This window comes from Syngnathus leptorhynchus, chromosome 21 (assembly GCF_054491065.1).
Source record: "Syngnathus leptorhynchus isolate UIUO chromosome 21, UIUO_Slep, whole genome shotgun sequence".
NCBI lineage: Eukaryota > Metazoa > Chordata > Actinopteri > Syngnathiformes > Syngnathidae > Syngnathus > Syngnathus leptorhynchus.
Genome location: NC_141215.1, coordinates 1,151,559 through 1,170,658, shown reverse-complemented (window position 1 = coordinate 1,170,658; position 19,100 = coordinate 1,151,559). Strand labels below are relative to the sequence as shown.

The 19,100-nt window shown below is 45.2% G+C and overlaps 1 protein-coding gene and 1 gene segment (V, D, J or C); both read right to left on the bottom strand.

The window, feature by feature from the left end:
- Positions 1-2,855: 2,855 nt before the first annotated feature.
- On the bottom strand, positions 2,856-4,134 carry LOC147040001 (T cell receptor alpha variable 4-like). The segment is given in 2 exon segments: positions 2,856-4,011; positions 4,077-4,134. Coding segments are annotated over 2 exon segments (477 nt in total).
- Positions 4,135-8,165: 4,031 nt separating this feature from the next.
- Positions 8,166-17,122, bottom strand: LOC147040000 (uncharacterized). 3 transcript variants are annotated; one of them, XM_085902179.1, is made up of 5 exons: positions 15,836-16,489; positions 9,879-9,980; positions 8,630-8,830; positions 8,511-8,552; positions 8,166-8,445 (listed from the first exon to the last, which is right to left on the bottom strand). In XM_085902179.1, the coding sequence occupies exons 3-5, from the start codon at positions 8,799-8,801 to the stop codon at positions 8,303-8,305; spliced, it is 357 nt and encodes a 118-aa protein (XP_085758305.1). In that variant the 5' UTR covers positions 8,802-8,830; positions 9,879-9,980; positions 15,836-16,489; the 3' UTR covers positions 8,166-8,302. The 3 variants fall into 3 exon arrangements, with proteins under 3 accessions (XP_085758305.1, XP_085758304.1, XP_085758303.1); XM_085902178.1 differs by lacking the exon at positions 15,836-16,489 and adding an exon at positions 10,120-11,808; XM_085902177.1 differs by lacking the exon at positions 9,879-9,980 and having other exon boundaries at positions 15,836-17,122.
- Between the last annotated feature and the right edge of the window lie 1,978 nt (positions 17,123-19,100).

Here is a 19,100-nt window from a genome sequence, read left to right as displayed (position 1 = left end):
TGCCGACGCTGCACCGATCCGCCTGTCGATATCGCGCTCCATCCTGCCCTCACTCGTGAACAAGACCCCAAGATACTTGAACTCCTCCACTTGGGGCAGGATCTCATCCCCGATCCGGAGTGGGCATTCCACCCTTTTCCGACCGAGGACCATGGACTCGGATTTGGAGGTGCTGACCCTCATCCCGGCCGCTTCACACTCGGCTGCGAACCGCTCCAGTGAGAGCTGGAGATCACGGCCTGAAGAAGCCAACAGCACCACGTCATCTGCAAAAAGCAGAGACGCGATGCTGAGGTCCCCAAACCGGACCCCTTCAACGCCTCGGCTGTGCCTAGAGATTCTGTCCATAAAAATTATGAACAGAATCGGTGACAAAGAGCAGCCTTGGTGGAGTCCAACCCTCACTGGGAACGAATTTGACTTACTGCCGGAAATGCGGACCAAACTCTGGCATCGGTGATACAGGGACCGAACCGCCCTTATCAGTTGGCTCGGCACCCCGTACTCCCGAAGCACCCTCCACGGAATCTCCCAAATGACACGGTCGAACGCCTTCTCCAAGTCCACAAAACACATGTGGACTGGTTGGGCAAACTCCCATGCACCCTCGAGGATCCTGCCGAGGGTGTAGAGCTGGTTCACTGTTCCACGGCCAGGACGAAAGCCACATTGCTCCTCCTGACTCCGAGGCTCGACCTCCCGACGGATCCTCCTCTCCAGCACCCCTGAATAGACCTTACCAGGGAGGCTGAGGAGTGTGATTCCCCTGTAATTGGAACACACCCTCCGGTCCCCCTTCTTAAAGAGGGGAACCACCACCCCAGTCTGCCAATCCAGAGGCACCGTACCCGATGTCCACGCAATGCTGTAGAGGCGTGTCAGCCATGACAGTCCCACAACATCTAGAGCCTTTAAGAACTCCGCGCTGATCTCATCCATCCCCGGGGCCTTGCCACCGAGGAGTTTTTTAACTACCTCAGTGACTTCGACCTCCGAGATTGGAGAGTCCGCCTCAGTCTTCAGGCCCTGCTTCCACAATGGAAGGCGTGTCGGTGGAATTGAGGAGGTCTTCGAAGTATTCCCTCCACCGACTCACGACATCCCGAGTCGAGGTCAGCAGCTCATCATCTCCACTGTAAACAGTGTTGACCGTGCACTGCTTCCCCCTCCTGAGACGCCGGATGGTGGACCAGAATTTCCTCGAAGCCGTCCGGAAGTCATTCTCCATGGCCTCGCCAAACTCCTCCCACGCCCAGGTTTTTGCCTCAGCAACCGCCGAAGCCGCGTTCCGCTTGGCCATCCAGTACCTGTCAGCAGCCTCCGGAGTCCCGCAGGCCAAAAAAGCCAGAGAGGTCTCCTTCTTCAGCTTGACGACACCCCTACCGCCGGTGTCCACCAGCGGGTTCGGGGATTGCCGCCACGACAGGCCCCAACGACTTTACGGCCACAGCTCCGGTCAGCTGGCTCAAAAATGGAGGCGCGGAACATGGTCCACTCGGACTCAATGTCCCCCTCCTCCCCCGGGACGTGGGATAAGCTCCGCCGGAAGTGGGAGTTGAAGCTCTTCCTGACAGGGGATTCTGCCAGACGTTCCCAGCAGACCCTAACAGAGTGTTTGGGTCTGCCAGGTCGGACCGGCATCTTCCCCCACCATCGGAGCCAACCCACCACCAGGTGGTGATCAGTTGACAGCTCCGCCCCTCTCTTCACCCGAGTGTCCAGAACATGCGGCCGCAAATTCGATGACACGACTACAAAGTCAATCATCAAACTGCGGCCTAGGGTGTCCTGGTGCCAAGTGCACACATGGACACCCTTATGCTTGAACATGGTGTTCATTATAGAACTTTTCTGCCTCACACACCAGCTCAGGCTCCTTTCCAGCCAGAGAGGTGACATTCCATATCCCTAGAGCCAGCCTCTGCAGCCGGGGATTGGACCGCCAAGGTTCTCCCCGCCTTTGCCGCCACCCAGCTCACTTTGCACCCAACCCCTTTGGCCCCTCCTACAGGTGGTGAGCCCATGGGAAGGGGGACCCACGTTTTCTGTTCGGGCTAAGCCCGGCCGGGCCCCATGGGCGACGGCCCGGCCACCAGGCGCACGCCTTCGAGCCCCACCTCCAGGCCTGGCTCCAGAGGGGGGCCCCGGTGACCCGTGTCCGGACGAGGGAAAACTCGGTCCATTTGTCTTTTTCGTCATGAGGGGTCTGAACAAAATAAACACGATAGAAAATGTATAAATGGCTGGATGTTTTCAATCGTGACGGTTGGCCATCTTAACATTCTGCCCATTGACGATGAGATGGATTAGAGCCAGCCCAAAACTATTATATTTTATTTGCTAAAGTCATCATGCAACATTGGGGTCTTAAACGAGTAGATCATATAAAATCATAATAGCTTGTTGGATAGGTTGAAAAGTTGTGGAGGATGATATGAAACAGCCCTAAACCGGTTATGTCTTACTTAAAGGAAAGGAGTTATTTTGTTTGACAACCATTGACGACAAGTGCTGCGTAGACAAGGAGTAAAAATTTGACAAACAATAATCATGACAACTCGATCAATAAATTAAAAACTTTAAACACCAGACTGACAATACTGGGAGCTCAGACGGATGAGCTAGCTTAACAGGTTAACGGATGTGAAGCTTAATTAGTTGACCAGCTGTCAACTAATTAGGTTTCATGTCTGTTATGTTGTGTAGTCTTCTTCATAAAACAAAAATTTATTAGATGTTAAGGAATCTACATTACTGCACTACTATTAGATTATAATAAACTGAGGCGCGGATAGGAAGCTCATTACCGTGCCGAATGGAAAGAAGAAAGCAAAATCTTCCTCGTTACTGTTGCGTGTTGTTTGAGATGTCCATTGTTGAGCAAGAAAAACAAAGATGTGGAGTAACAGTTGGTTCTTTATTGGCAAGATCTTGGGTTGTTTAATGGCGGCCAGTACACGAGGCACGGCAGCAGATGAAACAAGAACTCCCACGCTCCAGGGTCAGAAGGTTTCATACTGTCCTAAAAAGCCGGGAAAGTGTCACCGGACCATTTGGTATCTATATGTGTATTGGAGAGTCACCATCCTGTGTGTGTGTTGTGTCTGCGCTTTTGATTGAGCAGTCATGTTTATATAAAATAATAAGAGGATTTACACATGTATAAACATGAAAAAGGGCGGCTCGGTGGCGCACTGGTTAGCACGTCCGCCTCACAGTTAGGAGAGTGCGGGTTCGACTCCACTTTCGACCCTCCCTGTGTGGAGTTTGCAAGTCCCTGCCTGCGTGGGTTTTCTCCGGGCACTCCGGTTTCCTCCCACATTCTATGGTAGGCCAATTGAGCACTCCAAATTGCCCCTAGGTGTGAGTGCGAGTGGTTGTTCCTCTCTGTGTGCCCTGCGATCAGCGAGCAACCGAGGTTCAAGGTGTCCCCCGCCTACTGCTCGATGACTGCTGGGATAGGCTCCCGCACGCCCGCGACCCCCGTGGTGAAAAGCGGCATAGAAAATGGATGAAAATCTTCCTAGTTACAAAGTAAATTTTAAGGCCTGTTGGTTCACAATGAAAACATCATCCTCACCTAAGTTGTTAGTATGTCATCACGCTGAATTGTAGCTCTGCTACACTGTGACCCATTTACTATAACTTGTGAAATAAGGCAGGAGCAGGTGTTTTTGTACAGGCACGTCAGTGGATGTGTCAGCGTGGGCACCAGGGTGCAGTAGAAGACTCCCGAGTCGCTGGACTTCACATTGTCGATATGCAGAGGAGCTTGCAAGGTACTGGCGTTCACTCTACAGTGAAACCTCTTTGCGTACTTTTCCTCCGTCTTGCCTTGACCGAGCTTCAATCGGCTCAGGATGAACTCGGGCGCTGAGTTTGCTTCTTGTTTGTACCAGAAGATGTAGTTGTTGCTCCCCAAGCTGTCGTAGCTACATTCCAGCGTCACAGTTTCACCCTCCACTGTTTGCACGTCCCGTGTCGGCTGGTGCACCGTCTGGCCATTGCTTCCTGTTAGAAGGCAATAAAGTCAGACCTCCGTTGAAAGCGGCAATGACTTCACATGTTGACCTTACCCAGGTTCCAAGCGGCCATCAGCACACATACAAGAGCGCGACTCATGTTTGCACTCCAAGTCTGCATGAGCACTGACTTGTAGATGAGGAGGCGGGGCATCACTTCCTCTTGTAGTGACACCACACATGCATCACAAAAATGTGTAAATAATTTTTCAAACATAAATAAATAAATATGATTTAACAAATTAACTTGAATATGTGAACTAACTTAGAATTTAATTTACTGTGGAACCTAATTTTGCATAATCTAGCATTATTTTTATATATTTTTTTACTTATCAACCTTACATGAACAATTTAACAAAGAACGTTCCTTGGGATAGCATTTGTTTTAGGGCAACCAAAGCCAATGTTTTGCAGCATTTTGGTTGAATATATATATATATATATATATATATATATATATATATATATATATATATATATATATATATATATATATATATATATATATATATATATATATATATATTAAATGTGCAAAAATCTACCTGAAATCAAAAGTTGACTGCACATTATTGGCGAATATTTGTCAACACAAAATTCACTAATAAACAAATTGAGACGAACCAGTATACTATCTGGTTGACTTTGTTTTCACGGAACAGGAATTTACCATTTTGCAAGAAATTTAAGCCCTGTGCTGACAATGATTATTTTGTCCATTAGCAGAATTTGCTTTCAAATGCTAGTAGCATTATGGTACAAGTGACACTAGCCACAATTCTGCTTTGTCTGTCCAAACCGGTACCAAATTGGTTCGAAAATGGTTCATCGATCCTCGTTGCCCTAAACCCAACGCTATTCCAAGGAACATTCATTAGATCTTTGTTACCTTGTTCATGTAACGTTAATAAATACATAAGACTTTATGCAGACAATTATAAGGTTTCACAGTAAATAAAATTCTAAGTTAATTCACATTATAAATTGTTAGAATGTTGTTAAAATATATCTTTACATTTATGTTTGAAAAATTATTTACACATTTACTCCTTCATTTGCATCTGCCTAAACTCTGCCCGCTCCCGATTAGTTTTGGTCAGGTGATGAGGTGTATGAGAGACTGTGCCTTGAGGGCACGTTTTGTCACCCTGAGTTCCAGCTTTGCTACAATGTGACCCATTTACTGTACGTATGACATAAAGCGGGCGCAGGTCTTTTTGTACAAGCCCGCCAGTGGATGTGTCAGTGGGGGCCTCAGGGCGCAGCAGAAGACTCCTGAGTTGTTGGGCTCCACATGATCGATATGCAGAGGATCTTGGTGAGCGTTGAGGATTAAGCTGCAATGAAACCTGTCGGCGTACTTTTCTGCCGTCATGCCCTGACCGATCTCAAATGTACTCAAAACAAACTCCGGTGCTGCATTCACTTCTTGTTTATACCAGAAGATGTGGTTCATGCGCCCCAGTCTGTCATAAGTGCAGTCCAGCGTCACTGTTTCACCCTCAACGGCGGAGACTTCCTGTGTCGGCCGAACCCTGCGGCTTATAGACCAGTGCGGCTTATATAGGTTTTTAGGTTTGAGATTAAGATGCTAGAGGCACATCGACATAGGCAGACACTCAGGCCACGAGTTGCTGGCAGCAAGCTCCTTAAGAGACTCCCCATAACGAGCCTGATTAGCCAAACCTGTGGGTCCTCTGCCACCCTGTTCACGGTTGCCCCCTGTGGACAAAGAAGGAGAACTCCCGGACCCTGAGAGTGTGTTTATTTTGCTTCCTCAATTTCATTTTGGTTTTATGCAAGGACTTTATCTGAGAACAAACAGGAAGCTCTGTATTATTTGTATGTTTAAATACTTGGAATAAAATTATCAATCAATCAATCAATCAATCAATCAATCAATCAATCAATCAATCAATCAATCAATCAATCAATCAGAAACATTGTCATCATGTGATTCAAGCTCCTCCCACCTTTGACTGTTTCTGTATGACTTTGATGCTTAGAACAGTGGTTCTTAACCTTGGAGGTACCGAACTCCACCAGTTTCATATGCGCATTCACCGAACCCCTCTTAAATTAAAAATAAAATTGTTTTTTTCAAATTTAAGACATCATTGTTTTTTACTGGTGTACAAAATGGGCCGTGCATGAACATCACTTTGTTCAAAGTACAAAACCAACACAATGCATGAACTCAAAACAAATTACATACCTGCAAATATGTGTGACTTCTGCTGTTGCCTTTGCGAGACCAGTTTAGGTCTGCGTCATCACAAATTTACACAATAAGTCATTTGTGTTCGGACCTGTGGAGTCTCCACCTGAGTCCAACTCACCGAAACCCTAGGGTTCCATCGAACCCAGGATAAGAAACACTGACTTAGAAGTCTCATGAAAATGTGTACATTTATTTTCAACAGTCAGTGTGTGTCTTGGTTGTCCACCAGCCATTGGTGTTTATCTTGGACTTTTTTTCCATCTATGTGTACCATATCGATGTAATCAAGCTCAAGATCAAGAATACTTTATTGTCGAATTTATTATTTATTTATTCATTCATTTATTTGTCCTTGTGAGCATATTTAGCGTTGACTATCCAAAGGTAACAAAGTAGTTTAAGGAAGTTACATGACTTCAATATCACAGTACTCGAATTATGTGACAAATCACAATTTTTAGCAGGAAACTTGAAACTGACGTGGTATAGAAATACCAATATAATTAGGATACTCCAAATGGTTCCGTGTGAATGGTTATTTGTCTATATACGGACGGATGGATGTTGACTCAGATAGAATTTAATGTGAATAAAAGTGGTCTGAGAATCATTCACATTTCTATTCAGAGCATCACTGTGTGGAAACTGAACCTATGTTGGCTGCTTACAAGTCAGGTGTAAGACAAGTAGCTTATGAATAATCATATATTTTTTTAACAAAAAAAATCTATAAGAATATAACATTAATTTTGTTTTGTTGAATAACAAAAAAACTACTTAAGTTTGCTTTGGGGAAGAAATGTGTGTGACCTCCACGCAGTTTTGAGGCTGACACTCAATAATACTTCCTGCCTGAGTTGAAAATGCACAAAGTAAGCAAGGCTACGTTGACTCTGCCCCCCTCAAGGTCAGGTGATTAAAAGTGGTGATGAACGTAACAAACTAAAACATGCTAAAGGCATTGGTATAGCCCCTTGTGAGATTGTGATGTCATTGAAATACTCTAGTTGGTAAAGTATTTCCACTCAAACAACAACAACAATCTTAAACAACAGTAAAACAGGCGAGCGAGTGCTCCTCCTGCCATCATGACCACATTCTACCGTGGCACCATTGAGAGCGTCCTCTCCAGTTGTATCGCTGTGTGGTGTGGTAGCTGCACTGAATACAACATGAAGGCCCTGCAGCGCATAGTGAACACGGCTAGTAAGATCATTGGTGCTTCACTCCCCTCCCTGAGGGACATTTACACCTCCCATCTCACCCGCAAGGCGACCGCGATTGTGTGTGATGTGAGTCACCCCGCTCACTCTTTGTTTGATCTTCTGCCCTCTGGGAATAGGTACAGCAGCCTGCGCTCCCGCACCACCAGACTCACCAACAGCTTCATACTCCAAGCTGTCAGGATGCTGAACTCTCTCCCCCCTCCACCCTAGTCTGCATAACGTCCTGTACTTTTGCGCTCTATTCTGGCTGTCTGCACGCTTGCGCCATTTTGCTCCTCTTATTTGTCTGTTTATGTATTGTTTAATTATTTGGGTTATTTGCTTATTACTTATTCATCGCTCTTATCTATTGTTTTTACTCTTTGTGCTATTTGCTTGTGTGTGTTGTGTAATGTGTCTAGTCACCGTGGGACGTTGGGAAACGTAATTTAGATCTCTTTCTGTGTCTTAACAGGTGAAGAAATTGACAATAAAGCAGACTTTGACTTTGAAAAGAACCAGACCTCCATTTCCTCCCCACAACAAACATCCTGTCCCAGTATACTTTTGAGACAGAAACCATAGCTGCTGTCATCTGTGATGCAGGTGCCATAGCGACCGCTTCCTGTGGAACGACACGCACGCACCCCCCCCCTCCACACACACACAACCACACACACTCACATTGAAAGTTTGTTGGTTTGATAGCCCAAGTCTTGAACGCTTTCTTTTTATCATCAATACATCAATACAACAATATAGCTGCAGTCTTTTCTACACATTAATTTGATTGATTCATTGTTGCTTTTATGACATATAGATTTTATAGCTTATGTAGAAAAGCAACACCTTCAAACAGAAGGAAGCTGGTGGCATGGCTTCTCCAGTGAGCCAAAGCACAGGTGCAGTGTCATGACACCGTTGATGGCAAGCGTCTTGGCGAAGACGAGGCGTAGTGCGAGGACAGCGAGGGAGAGGAGATTCACCGTTTTGTCTGCCAACACAATGCACATTTTACTTGGCTCGACAGTCAACGCCTCTCGCATGTTCAATACCAACCTGGACCCAACGCATCCTGGCACCGCCCTCGTCCTCTGTCACCTGTGGCGGCAAAACAGAAAGTGACATGACGTGGTGACTCCATTACGTTTACAAAATGCCTCATCCCAGCTCCTCACCTTCCTCGCACGTGTCGTTATGGGATTGCAGCGCCAACTGGTTATAAAGCGAATCGTCAGATATTCGCACGGGACGAGACTCCTCGAACATGTATCCTTTTCCCGCCTTCACCGTGGCCTTGTGTCGGCTGAAGCCGGTAGCAAGACATGCACTCAGATTGCGCGCCTCCATTTTGTAGAAGGACGGCTTAAATTCCTTCCCTAAAACAAAACCGAGCACAGTTTTTCATTAAGCAGAGTCATCAACTAAACAACCATTGCTGCATACAAAGTGCAGTACTTTGAGCAAACAAGCTAACACATTGCTCAAACAAGCTAACAGTTAGAAAAGGTTCTTCTGTTTCTTCTACAAATACCCGTTCTACTCGTTTTTGTAATTTCTGGGGGTCTAGATGTCTCGTCTCCTTTAACATGGTGTCCTTTCCCCACATTGTCGACTGAAGCCGCCCTCAGATTGCCCGCCTCCATTTTGTAGAAGGGTGGCTCAAACACTTCCTCTAAAGCATGGGTTGGGAACCTTTTTGGCGGACAGAGCCATACATGCCCATTTTTCACAAATAATTTCCCGTGAGAGCAACATACAATTAAATGCATGTATTTTAATTAAGGCCAACGATTTTTTTAGTGTACTAATGTATTATTTTTAATAACGTCACCAAAAGAGCCATTTCTGGCTCACGAGCCATAGGTTCCCGACGCCTGCTCTAAAGCAACATTTTATCATTAAACCACTAGTCACTGTAGCTGGTGAGCAAAAAAGTTCAAGTCAAGCAGCTTTGCAATAATGTTATGAATGATCATTTGACCTAATGTGTTATTTAAAAAATGGGCACTCAATCCAGTACCACAGACCAAAAATCAACCAAGTTCGTACTCAATGTCAGGATTTAAAATTATCCTTTAAATTATAAAACAAAACAACAAAGTGTCTTCTTTAAAAAATGTTTTTTTTCACTTACAGGTCTCCACAGTTAATCTGGTCCCACTTCTGAAAAGTAACTTGTTGTAACCTCATTAGTTGTTTCCTTTAAAAAAACCTCGTGAGATGTTTGAACAAAAATCTTATAATAAGCTCTCCCATGAATAATGTAATTTTGTTCGCAGAACTTTAGTCCAGTTTGTAATACATGCTGAGCAGTACAAAAAAATTGACATAGAACATACATTTTCTTGTTTTCATCCCTTGTTTTGACTTCGTACCACAATTTGTTTTGCAGTTTTTATATTGTAGCAGAAAAACAGAACTTACAAGCCTCCACAGTCACTCTGGTTCCTCTTCCGAAAATTAAATTCCAGTTTCCTGTCACACATCAGTTGCCTCTTCAACAAAAACCTCAAGAGGAGCTTCAACCTGAAAAAAAAACAAGAACTCTTATGGGACGACCCAACTCGGGTGGTAGAGCAATAGATTTCGAGGCCGAAGGGTGTGGGGTTGATCCTAAGCCCCCGTGACCGTGGCTGAACTGTCCTTGAGCAAGACATTGATTCACCTTAGCCTCCAGATGCTGATGACGAGTCAAGTGTTAATTCGCTTTGAGTGCCTTGAAGGTGGAAAAGCATGAAACGAACAAATCCCTTTAATCTTCACGCCCTCACACAAAAATAATAAAATATCATCTGATCGTCATTGTACCAATTAGTTCCAGCTGCATTTTCCCAATTACCAGTTGCGAAACTCAATCTAGTTTCACATTAGCTGTCGGCCTCTTCACTGTGGCATCCATCAAGGCACTGATACCCGTCCTGTTGACTTTATGTTGACTGGATGTCCTTCTCCTTGTCCATGTGATGACTTATAAAAGGAAGCAACAAGCTACATGATATAAAAAGATGCTACTGTTTTCCACCGCCACGTTTTGTCCCACCCCCTGAGAAGATCTGGTCGCCCACAGCAGCACCCTTTCAGCAATGCACACTGTGACACAGACCTACAACACATTGGCCACGCCCACCTTCTGTGGCCCCATTGTTTGCTTCAACTGATGTGGGCTCAGGACGGAACTTCTATCACATGAGACTTAAGATCTTGAATGCAGAAGAAGAGCAGAGTTGAGAGAAATTCATTCAATATGTTGTCAGCTTGGACACTGCTTGTCATCACTGTGGCAGGTGAGTGCTGCTTGGCAAACTCAAGAGTCACCCATCTTGTAAGTGAATGGTGAAAGAGGATAGTGCTTGCTTTTTTTCACTCATGTTTCGGGGAAAGTGGCCATGTCTCAATTGCCCTCAATGCAATTTGAGGAGTGGCTGCAAATTGTGACCTTATCAGAGAGGCGGTTCACTGTGACACAAACTTACAACCTCATTGGCCACAGCGATCTTCTGTGCCCTCATTGTTTGCTTCATCTGATGTTGGCTCAGGAAGGAACTTCAGACACAAGTGAGTTAACATCTTGAATTCAGAAAAGGAGCTGAGTGGAAAGAAATTCCTTCAGCATGTTGCTGTCAGCTTGGTCGCTGCTCGTCATCACTGTGGCAGGTGAGTGCTGCTTGGCAAACTCAAGAGTCACCCATCTTGTAAGTGAACGGTGAAATTTATTTTGTCTCATCCTTCAGGCACCAGCGGTGATGATCTGGTGGCGGTCACGAGTGAAGTGTTTGCAACAAAAGGCAGCCAAGTCACACTGTCATACATTTACACCAAAAGGTCTTCTAGTGATTATTTACTCTGGTACAAACAGCTTCCTGGACAAGCGCCACACTTCCTGCTTTCCCTCTTGGGAAATGGCAGCCCATTAAGTGACATGCCGGGAATGTCGGTGAGTGTGGAAAGTGACAAAGTTCATCTGCACATCAAAGATGCGTCACTTGAACACTCTGCAGTGTACTACTGTGCCGTGAGGCCCACAGTGACACATGGGCCACATTCTCATTACAAGAACATTTCCTGCTCCTGAACTCATCACGATTCCCTCTAGTAGAGGCACAACTTACTTCAAAAGACAAAACCCAAACTCCAATAACAAATGCGTTTTCACTTATTACGTACTTGTTTGGAAGTGAAGAGGACACATGAATGAATTGTTGCTTGATTCACTCCACCATAGAATTCTAATCAACAACAAAAATAGGTATTCAAGCGTGTACAGTAAAACCTTTGACCATAATTCGTTCCAGAAAACTGATCGGACACCGATTTGGCGGGAGTCTGATTCAATTTTTCTCATAAGAAATAATGGAAAATTGATTAATTCGTTCTGACGTAGCAAGAATGGATCCTTTGTGCCATAATTAGTGATTTTTGTGATGTCTAATATACTTATATACACTGGGGAGAAGAGTGGTGATTTGAGCGCATTTCCATCTGCCAGGCAAATTGCGATCAACACTTAACACAAGTTGCTACGTCCCAATCCACACACTGGCGCACCTAACAATTTTGCGAGTTCGTTCTGTCAAAGAGAAGACCAGTAGATCAATCAGACCAAATTTACCAATTGTTTATTTCTGACTAAGCGAACTAATACACGCCTGGGTCCCGGGTCCCTAATACTAAAACTCGTGCGTTTTTGTGACCACCAACAGACGACACATTCTTCCGGGTTGCAAAAAACACAATATGAATATTAAAACATGCAAAACATTTTGTGATGATTGGTCGATGGCCATCTCCTCCCCGTCTAGGTGTTATTGCTGTGGTCCCCGCGAAGCCCGACCACCTGGACATGATGTTGTTCTCGTTTCTCACCGACCTTGAGGTGTTATCGTCCGGTACTCCCTTCGTCCGGTACTCCCTGTCTGGGCCTGTTCCACAACACTTTGAAGAAAACAAGTTCATGCAGTTTGCCTGCACATTCTTCGCCACCCACCAATCCACACGAGCACTCCAATACTATATATTATATTGATGTGATTATAAGTTAAACACAACCTTAAAAAATATGTTTTCAAACTGCTGAAAGCACATTTCCCTTTAACGTGTATCCAGATTTTATGGAATCACAGGTCAACATATCTGTGATGTTATATTTATTGTACATGAATTTTATTTGTTGTGAAGACACAATAGTTCTTATCAGGTTCTTGTCAATAAAACAATTGCTGTGTGACAGGAAATTGGAGATTTGTTTTTGGAACTGGAACTACTGTGACAGTGGAGGCCTGTAAGTTATGGATTCACGCTACAAAATAAACTAAATTGTGGCTCACAATTGTAAGAATAATATTGTATTATAGAAGAATGTCTGTGGGAGGCCAGGAGACACACAGAGATTGAAATTGCGTTTCCCACTATCCCACAATGACAAGACATATTACAAAACATCCAAGAAAACAACACAAAAAGTAAAAACAAGGCACATTAATTTTGATTAATTTAATTCAATGTTTTACGAGGTAAGCCAATTGAGAACATTTTCTCATTTACAATGGCGACCTGGAGGTAAGGTGTGTGAAGTGTCTTGCCCAAGGACACAACGATATGTGACTGTGACAGAGGTGGGATCAAACCCCCAACCCCCCGGTTACTAGACGACCCACTCTACTGCCTGAGCCACAGCCGCCACAAATAAACAAGAGCGATGAATAATAAGTAAATAAATAAATAAATAAATAAATAAATAGAAGCAAAAATGAAGCAAGTGTGCATACAGCAGACAGTCAGAATATAGCACAAGAGTAGTGCAAGGCAGCCAACGTGGCCCAAAAGGTCAGGACGTTATGCAGCCGAGGGTGGAGGGGGGAAGAGAGTTCAGGATTCTAACAGCCTGGAGTATGAAGCTGTTGGCGAGTCTGGTGGTGTGGTAGCGCAGGCTTCTGTACCTCTTCCCAGAGGTCAGCAGATCAAACAAAGTGTGAGCGGGGTGACTCACATCACACACAATCGTGGTCGCCTTGCGGGTGAGATGGGAGGTGTAAATGTCCTTCAGGGAGGGGAGTGAAGCCCCAATAATCCTACCAGCTGTGCTTACTATGCGCTGCAGGGCCTTCATGTTGTATTCAGTGCAGCTACCTCCCCACACAGCGATACAACTGGAGAGGACGCTCTCAATGGTGCCACGGTAGAATGTGGTCATGATGGCTGGAGGAGCACCTGCTCGCCTGAGTTTCTGCAGGAAGTACTGGCGGTGCTGAACTTTCTTCGCCAGCGATGTAGTGTTGGTGGTCCAGGAGAGGTCTTCACTGATGTGCACCCACAGGAATCCGGTGCTCCTTACTCTCTCCACCACAGCACCGTCGATGGTCAGCGGCAGGTGTTGGGTGTGACCCATCCGGAAGCCAACAACAATCTCCTTGGTCTTGCTGACGTTCAGCAGGAGGTTGTTGTCCCTGCACCATGTGGCCAGAAGGTCGACCTTTGACCTGTATTGAGTCTCGTCGCCCTTGGTGATGAGACCCACCAGAGTCGTGTCGTCAGCAAATTTCACTATGCGGTTGTTGCTGTAGGTTGCAGTGCAGTCATGCGTCAGCAGGGTGAAGAGCAGCGGACGAGCACGCAGCCTTGGGGGGGCACTGTGCTCAGCGTGATGTTGCTTGAGATATTGTCGCCAACACGTACGTTCTTAGGCCTCTGACAGAGGAAGTTCAGTAGCCAGTTGCAGAGGTAGGTACTGAGACCCAGTTCGTTGAATTTGCAGATGTGGTACAATCGTGTTGAATGCAGAACTGAAGTCCACAAACAGCAAGCTCACATACGAGTCTCTTTTTTTCCAGGTGGGTGAGGGTTGAGTGGAGGGCAGAGCAGACTGCATCCTCAGAGGACCGTTTGGCTCGGTACGCAAACTGGAAGGGGTCAAGGGTGGGGGGGAGAACGGATCTGATGTGTGTTATGTCAAGCCGCTCAAAGCACTTCATGATGATGGGAGTCAATGCCACGGGGCGGTAGTCATTGAAGCAGGATGGAGCAGGTTTTTTCGGCACAGGAACGATGGTGGCAGCCTTGAAACATGACGGGACGATGGCCTGCTGCAGGGAAATGTTAAAGATGTCCGTGAAGACACCCATTAGCTCCTCAGCGCAGTCCTTCAGCGCTTGACCTGGGATGTTGTCCGGGCCCGCCGCCTTATGGGTGTCCTCCTCACGCTATCGGCAGAAAGACACAGGGGCTGCTCGTGTGGAGGGGGAGGGGTCTACAGTGGGCAAGTGCTGTTCTGAGCGTCGAAGTGAGCAAAGAAGCGGTTCAGATCGTTGAGCAGGGGGATGTTGCCCTCAAAGCTCTGCGGGCTTGTAGTCCATGATGGTCTGAATGCCTTGCCACAGGCTCCGTGCGTTCCTGCTGTCTTTGAAGTGGGCGGTAATCTTGCAAGAGAATGCCTTTTTCGCTTCCTTGATGCTCCGGGACAGGTTGGCCCTCGCTGTTCTCATGCCAGCTTCATCCCCAGCTCAGTAGGCTTTGTCTCTGGCCCTCAGCAGCCTGAGGACAGCCCATCAGCCATGGCTTCTAGTTAGCCCGAGTGACGATGTATTTTGTGTGGGTCACATCATCAATGCACTTCGTGATGTAAGAGGTTACAGAGTCAGTATACTCCTCTATGTCCGTCTGATTGTTGCAAGTGGCTGCCTGCTTAAACATTTCCCAGTCTGTTGTGTCAAAGCAGTCTCGAAGAGCATCAGAGGCCCCCTCAGGCCACACTCTTACCCGCTTGTGAACCAGCCTGGATGGTTTCACTCTTTGTCTGTATGCGGGCATAAGCATAACAGTGATATGGTCAGAAAGTCCAATGTGGGAGAGGTGGGTGGCTTTGAAAGCTCCTTTATGTGTAGTGTAGACCAGGTCCAGGAAGCTGTCACCACGTGTTGGAAAACTAACATGCTGGTGAAGCTTTGGAAAAACAGACTTTAGGTCTGCATGATTAAAATCTCCAGCGAAGATGGTGAAACCGTCAGGGTGTGCCGTCTATTGTTCACTGACAGCCTGGTACAGTTCACTAAGAGCTGTGATCTTGTCGCTTTCAATGTTGGAAGGCGGGATGTATACCGCGACTAGCAGAATTGCAGTAATTTCCCTTGGCGGGTAAAAAGGACGGCACTTAATGATCACAAACTCCGCCAGTGGCGAGCAGTGTTTGCATACAACTACAGTGTCCCGGCACCATTCGTCATGGATGTAGACACAGATTCCTCCTCCTCGTGATTTTCCACCCTTTACAATGGCCCGGTCCGCTCGATAGCATGCTAGCTGCTCCAGTTGTACAGCAGAGTTGTACATTGTACAATGTTGACATTTAACCAAGTCTAATCGAACACGAGCACACAGCAGTTACTCACTGTCCGGTTTGCAGATCTCAGCAGCCGAATGTAATCCATTTTGTTGTCCAGCCATCGAACATTCGCCAGAAGAATGGAAGGTATGGCTGGGCGAGTTGGGTTGGCCGCTAGCCTGGCCCAAACGCGTCCTCGCACACCGCTTCCGACGCTTTCTATTCGGGGGAGGAGTAGCAGGCGAGTCCGGCGTTGTTTCAGGCCAGAGTAGTCAGAGTTCCTTTAATGTCTCTGTTTCAAAGTTCAGAATGCTGCAAAACTCGCTTTTGCCGATGTCAAGCAGAACCTGCCAGCTGTACTTGTAGCACGATGTAGTAAGACGAGACGAACACGTAAAACTAACTCTTAGCTTGTTTGAGCATTGTGTTAGCTTGTTTGCTCAATGTACTGCACTTTGTATGCAGCGATGGTTGTGTTTAGTTGATGACTGCACAATGAAAGAATGTGCTCGGTTTTGTTTTAGTTAAGGAATTTAGGCCGTCCTTCTACAAAATGGAGGCGCGCAATCTGAGTGCATGTCTTGCCATCGGCTTCAGCCAACACAATGCCACGGCAAAGGCGGGAAAAGGATACATGTTTCAGGAGTCTCGTCTCGTGCGAATAGCGGACGATTCGCTTTATAACCAGGTGGCTCTGTTATCCCATAACGTATGGCAATCCATTTGAGCATTTATTCCATATCCTTGATACCGGACGTTAATGTTCTTCACTTGTACGATCTTTAACAGCACTAGTTGGACATTGAGCCACACTAGTTATACACGTTGTCATACAAGTTGCACAGAAACTCGAACCAGTCACTCATTTTCAGCAACTAGTACATGTGTCCAACTAGTGCTGACATAGGTCTCGCTATTGACAATTTTGTTAAACAAGCTCTGCCAAAGTCTGTACAAGTTTGTTTCTGAGTCTGACTAGTGAGTCAAAAAGCCGTCCACTCGTTCAGTAGTTTTGTATCATTTATAACCAAAATCGCAGAATTTTTATAGTTATGTTAAAACCGAAGAGTCGCTCGGAGGAGGCAACTTCCTGCCTTGCCTCTTCTGAGGATTGCCTAATCACACAGCTGCCTATGCTGACAGGCTATATTAGACTGAACTGCTGTCTGTCTCTGTCTTGCTGTTTAAGTGTTCAAACACTGTGACTATATTAACTATTTTCCGTAGTTAAACTGATATATATAGATATATATATAGTATCTAGTGTTTTTTGTCATCTGTCTGTAACGTCGTGCTACTTTGAATGAGCACAACGGCTTTGAAAAGAGACTGAACGGAAACAACGAAAAAAAGTTCTCCAACCTTATGGCAGGGGCCACATAGTGATCCTGGGATGCTTCATGCGCCCATCTGTAGAATAAGTAATCTCCAGTTCAAATTTACAGTGAACAACTGAGGAGCAGTCGTTCATTTTTTTCATTTGTACATTTCGTTTTACAATGGAGGATTACATATCCAAACTCAAACAATTTTCAACTATGGATTTTCGGTCGAAGCAGGAGGTCATCAGTAAAGGAAGACCAACTCCGGAGTTAAAAGTTTGATTCGGACAACGGGACTTCGGAGCAGTGTGCTTTATTGGATGTTTTTATGTGTGAAGACTGCTGATATGGGATTTTAATTAAAATACTTCAAATTATATAATGAATAAGCTACTCTAGAGCAGCGTTCCCCAACCTTTATTGTGACATGGTTAGGTGCCGGACAAATTTTAACAGTGGGAAGGGGGGGGGGGGTGAGGGGCCGTCAGTGCCTCCCCAGTCATTAACCTCACCACACGTCACTGTGCTGCGCCTGTGCTTTGGCGCAACTGAGTAGCAAGTGTCAAAACTCTCACCATCTTCCCATCCTCAGATGCCTTTGTTTGTATGTATTTGCTTGTGGTCGAACTTGAATGCCTTATCATCTAAGTCATAAATCAATACATGAAAAATCGATAAAACAAAAAATGTTGTATGGTTAGTTGGTGATGTAAAACAGGCCATCAAAAATCCTCAATTTTATGAAATTAAAGTATGTGTGCGTAAAAGCGCATGTGTGTCTGCCAGTGGAGGCATTCATGCTACAACAACTTCATATAACGTTCTGTTTTCTATAGCAAACTGGGACAAACTATGGATAAATATCAGCGTGTGGCTGTATGAGCATGTGTTACATTAGCTTTGCATTAGCAGCTCTTTCCACAGGAAGTGGTCACTATATGTAACCTGCGTCACAGATCACGGAGGTTATGGTTGGTTTCCGTCTGCAAAGCCTGCTGGAACAGCATGCATGCAGGCAAAGAAATGAAGTGTGGGTAAAATAGGTCACACCAACCACTGTCTATAAAGGCCTGGATATCCAATTATATAACCTAACTTTAAAGCTCTGTAAAGTGAAAATAAAAGTTCCAAAGAACGCAAATGAGAACAGTATCTGCGTGAAAATAAGTAGATGGGAGGGTGGAGCAGCATAGTGCTTGTTTTGCGCATCCTCGGAAGCTCATGATCACTTTGTTGTAAAACAAGGCAAAAACCAAGACTAATACACACGTGCTCATTCACCGCAGCATATTTGAGTTGACACATGTTTTTCTAATGCAACATCTTTATTTAACTAAGCATGAGCCACTGATTTATGCACCTGACTTCTGTGCAATTTCTGCCATTGGTTCTGCTCCAGGTCCCCATAACTCAGAACAAAATAAAGAATAAAGAAAATGAATAAATAGATGGATGTTTTCAATAGGAACGGTCAGCCATCTTAACATTCTGCCCATTGATCATGAGACTGATTAGAGCCAGCCAAAAACTATTATATTTTATATGCTAAAGTCATCATGCAACATCGGGGTCTTAAACTAGTAGATCATACGAAATCATAATAGCTTGTTGGATAGGTTGAAAAGTTGGGGAGGATGATATGGAACAGCCCGAAACTGGTTCAGATCCCACTTAGAGAAAAGGGGTTATGTTTGACAACCATTGCTGCATACAAAGTGCTATACAAGGAATAAAAATTAGACATTGAAGAGAGAGCAGCAGCAATGTGTACCGTAATTTTCGGACTATCAGTCGCGTTTTTTTATTTATAGTTTGGGGGGGAGCGACTTATACTCAGGAGTGACTTATATGTGAATTTTTTTCACAAATTTTCTAAATTAAAAAATCCGCGATGGAGTGAAACCGTGATAAACGAACCGCAATGTAGCAAGGGATTACTTTCATTAGAACTGCAATTGATGTCACCGGGGCCGCGCGGTGGTTGTTTACATAAAGGACAAAGGATTCGAT

Excerpts from the sequence above, each read along its gene's own strand:
- LOC147040000 (XM_085902177.1), bottom strand. The coding sequence starts at position 15,890 with ATGGCTGGACAACAAAATGGATTACATTCGGCTGCTGAGATCTGCAAA. Across the intron at positions 8,831-15,835 it reads TGAGATCTGCAAACCGGACA|GGAAGGAATTTAAGCCGTCC; the intron begins GTGAGTAACTGC and ends GTTTTGTTTTAG. Across the intron at positions 8,446-8,510 it reads CCAGGATGCGTTGGGTCCAG|ACAAAACGGTGAATCTCCTC; the intron begins GTTGGTATTGAA and ends TTGTGTTGGCAG.